General features: G+C 40.2%; 1 protein-coding gene across 1 annotated transcript in view; it reads right to left on the bottom strand.

Annotated features, from left to right (window-relative positions):
* Window positions 1–4,423, bottom strand: part of LOC119418254 (protein eva-1 homolog C) — a 104,707-nt gene continuing 100,284 nt past the window's right edge. The window contains exons 7-8 of the mRNA XM_037685516.1: window positions 3,406–3,552; window positions 1–721 (exon numbers count right to left, since the gene is read on the bottom strand). Coding sequence (XP_037541444.1) covers window positions 342–721; window positions 3,406–3,552 — 527 coding nt within the window. The 3' untranslated portion in view covers window positions 1–341. The remainder of the gene's footprint in view (window positions 722–3,405; window positions 3,553–4,423) is intronic.

Raw genomic sequence — 4,423 nt, 5'->3', positions numbered from 1 at the left:
TTGCGTTCGTCTTCTTTCAGCCAGCTTGTAGCCTCTGCAGGCCTCTGTATGTCTAAAGCAGCCAGCCCATAAATCTCCACTTCAAAAAGGCCTGCTGAGGTCAACGGCAAGCCAGCGTAGCCTTTCACCTCTCGCTTCCGGCGGTGAGAGCCAGCTTGCCGTGCAGAGCGGGAGCTTATTGTTCGACTGAAGGCGGGGTGCAGCTTTTGGTAGCCAGAGGAAGGTGAAGCCTGCAAAGCCTTCCTCTGTTGCTTTTGCAACGCTTGGTCCAAAAGCTTCAAGTCCGTTTCGCCCCTCCTCCGTTTCACGAGTTCGTTCAAGTCAAGTCAACGAAGCAGTCGTCAGTAATAGCGATTGAGGCTCCGCGTCCCCGGGATGTCCGGCTGCCCGTTCATCCAGATCTCCCGTATGATTCGCTCCCTCTCCTCCAGCCGCTGCGCCCTCTCCAGCTCCTCGGCCGACGTGAACACGTTCATGTTCAGCGTGCGCTCGAAGCGCCGGTGCCGTCGCGCCGACAGGTCCGAGTTGGTGTCCCAGTCCGAGTCCGAGTCGCTGGAGTCGGAGGACGAGTCGGCGGGGCGCGCTTGTTTCTTGGCGGGAAGCTGCTGGCGGGGCTGGCAGTCGGTGCGGCAGGAGATGTGGACCACCAGGGCGAAGAGGGTGAGGAAGAGGCCCAAGCACACGCCGCAGACGAAGAAAAGTGCAGCCCTTTCTGGGTGGTCTGTTGGAAAGAAGAACGAGTATGGAAGTCAGGAAACGTCACATTGAATTGATTTCTTACAGGGAACATGTCAAAGATTCACCGACTCCGTCTTGTTTTCTTTTATCTTCTTCAAAAACCTGTCGCGCTCCACTGAACACTGGCAGCAGCTCAGACGGCTCACTTCCTCCGCTTGGTTCATTTGTGTCTTTTTGTATCGCTTCATACTAACTCAACGTGTTTCCCTTCTTCTAAAAAAATAATAATACAAAGTAGGGATGCACAATATTATCGTCATGGTATTGGTATCGGCCTATATTAGCGATAAAGTTAAATATCGGACATGAGCCATTCCATCAACATAACTCAACGATATAAAGGGCACTAATATATATATATATATATATATATATATATATATATATATATATATAGAGTAAATGTCATGAATCCATTTGACATTAAACATAATCCAAGTTGAAGTGTTGCATCATTTTCAGCCTTTTTGGCATCTGCATTTGGTAGCAGGCCAAACTGACAAAGATCATGCAGAATAATGTAGTATTTTAGTTCCACAGCAGAGAAAGCTGTGTAGTCTCTGTAAGTAGGTCTAGGAGAAAAAAAAAATATTGGAATTGGTTATTGACCAATTAAGTTTTAATAGATCGACATATCGGATATCGGCCAGAATTCCAATATCGTGCATCTCTAATAAAAAGTTATTTTATGGATTAAAAAAAATCCTCCACAGAAATATTTGCTATTATCTTCATTGTACATGTAAAACCCACTTTACACCAACAACCCTGATAGGGAATTTTTTCAGAGTAATCATTTAAAACTTCTTTTTTGAATACTGTTCATTATGATCAGCCAACTTGCTTTGACCAGTTTCTGTGTGTGCGTCAACATGCAGTTATCTGTTACACAAGACTGTTAAAATGTTCCAGAAGATGTTTCTAAATCACAGACCTTGTGTATTTATCATTATCAAAATACTTACTGTCCTTGTTTTTCCGTTTGCCACGTCTGTGTAAAAGAACCTTGTTATCAGCAAACCGTCACCAATAAATACGAGCGTACGCTACAAGCAAGTTGAACTTAAATTCTGACTCTGTTGGAATTTCTGTTCCTCCTTGCAAGGACCCGTTCTGAATAATCACTCTGGTCTCTCGTGTGTTGTTTTTTTTTAAAGGTGATGGTAAAGAAAACTCATCAAACCCCATCCTGTAGACCTCAGAGTTCAGCTTTATCACAGAAAACTAAATTAGGACATTGTTTTTCCTTCCTTAGCAAGATTTCCAGCTGAAACAATCACTGTCTATACTACAACTAAAGTGGAGAAAAGCCATTTTATTCAAGACAAAAAAACTAAATGTAAGGAAGGTCCAGCAGTTTAACTGACTAAACAAAACATTTTGGCATCACTTGCCTCTGGCTACATAAAACGATCCTACTGGCAGCACTGCATTGCTTTTTTTTCGCCTACATGTGCGCTTCTATTTCAGACTCTCGCAGTCTCAATTGTCTTGGAGCAGGACGCCCACGTTACAATCACCCCAGCGGTTTGGCTCCTGTTGGATGTTTACATTTAGCTTAGCTTCATCTCAATACATGTTCTTTTCTATTTGTAGTATTTTTGTGCCCTCAGGCACTTATAGAAAGCCAAATAAAAAAGGAAGCAAAACGTAACCACATGTTTTCTGGCATTCTAATACATCTGGCATGGCAAATATCCGTAGATCAGGAACTGTTGTGGCAGACACAACATATGAGAAACCTTTCAGAGCTGGATGCATTTCATTTTGTTTGGACTGAACCAGAGGAGGAAGGAAGTACAACGAGAAGAATCCTCCAATAAAGCGTGTTTCAGCAGCTGCTTGGTCCAGGTGACTTAACGGCTACTACAAGCTAATATCTGCTTTACATCTCAATGGATCTGGCTCACATTTACCCACTTTTTACTTGGAAATTTAGAAAAGAAAAATTAATTAGGGTTTCTAAATAAAAACATGTAGATTAAGTGATGCACCATGCAGTTCTAACAAACTAGAATTGTGTGAATGCTGATACTAATTTCAGCTTTTAGCCATTATGATGCTTATTTTCGCATTCAGCCGATGCTAATTTTAGCTTTTCATTATAATTTTGCTACATTTAAAATTGTAGTTTCAGCTTTGCCTATTTTTTAGCTTTAACAAAAGCTTTACATGCATTTGTTTTAGCTTCTGATTTGGAGTTTTGCTAGACTATTAGCTTAAGTTTAGCTGCAACCATTTTTTGCTGCTACTTAGGTAATTTTAGTTTTTATTTGTGGTTAGGCTTAATTAAGCTTTTAGCAACGGTTTTACTCATTTTAGCTTTTTTTCTGAAGTTTTGCCTATTTTAGCTGTGTTTAGCTAAATTTGGCATTGTTTGTTTTGCTCATCTTAGTTTTCAGTTTTTGTTCTGCTTGTTTTAATTTCTGCAGTTCAGTTTCAGCTTCTGTCACATATTCCAGCTATTTCATTCAGCACTCAACAGTCACATATTTTCACAGAAAATACAAATTTTCCAGTTGATTTTAAGAAGTTCAGAAGAAATTATGATCAAAACTGATTCTGTCTAATAAAATTTAATCTTTCTCTTAATTATTGGGAATCAGTGTTTGTGTTTTTGCTTCGTTTCACCTGAAATCTCATTAGACTTTACAAACATGAACCTACCTGACAGGTAAGTGTAAGCTGCCAGTGCATTGCTGATGAGGGCCATGTTGGCCCTTGAAGTGGCGTTGATAATGGGATTCATGCCTTCCGGCTGGAAACCACTGTCTATTCGGGTTTTGAACGGCTTCTCCTTGTTGGGAGTCCAAACTGAAAAGGGAGAAATGCAGGTTAAAAAGGAGAGAGGCGCTTCGAGACACCCCAACTTTCAGAATGAGTAATTCCCCGCTCCTTGAGTCATTTGCATCAAAACAAGAGCGTATTGTGAGAACATTTTTCAGAAAGCTGGCTCATGTAACGTCTCTCAGGAAATGGTATTATTTATACACATGTACACATAAAATGTGGGACACAGGAGATAACTCAACATCCTCCTCTCTCTGCTTCACTCTGACTCAGAACAGGGAAGGGAAGGGAGACACATGGAAAAACTTTGCTCTTTGGCAACATTTCAAAAGTTTTTTTTCCAAAATCTCAGGGGATTTTGTTTCTGGAAGGTAACAACAGTTGGCTCTTCTGGACTTTTGTCATGTCTTTTGGTTCTGGTTTTGGTTACTAAAGACAAGGATTTTCATTTTCGGACACTTATGTTGGTGTATGTATGTATATTTACATGTACAGTGTATATATACATGGTTAATTATGAATGTAGTACTCCCTACCACTTTGTGCATGTGCATTTTGTCTTTTTCCAAACTTGCCTTTTTTCTGTATAATTAGAACATGCCACTGGTTGCCTCAAATTCCCCCCTGCCCCCACCTGGGGATTAATAAAGCAAATAAGTACTAATACCTGGGGAATAATAAAGCAAATAAGTACTAATACCTGGGGATTAATAAAGCAAATAAGTACTTAGAAGTAAGTACCATAAATACTGGTAAATAAGTAAGCAAGTACTGGTAAATAAGTAAGCAAGTAGTGGTAAATAAGTAAACAAGTACTGGTAAATAAGTAAGTAAGTACTGGTAAATACGTAAGTACTGGTAAATACTGGTAAGTAAGTAATTACCGGTAAGTAAG

Source organism: Nematolebias whitei, chromosome 12 (assembly GCF_014905685.2).
Source record: "Nematolebias whitei isolate Nwh7 chromosome 12, NemWhi1, whole genome shotgun sequence".
NCBI classification, from domain to species: Eukaryota; Metazoa; Chordata; class Actinopteri; order Cyprinodontiformes; family Rivulidae; genus Nematolebias; species Nematolebias whitei.
This window is presented reverse-complemented; position numbering and strand designations above follow the sequence as displayed.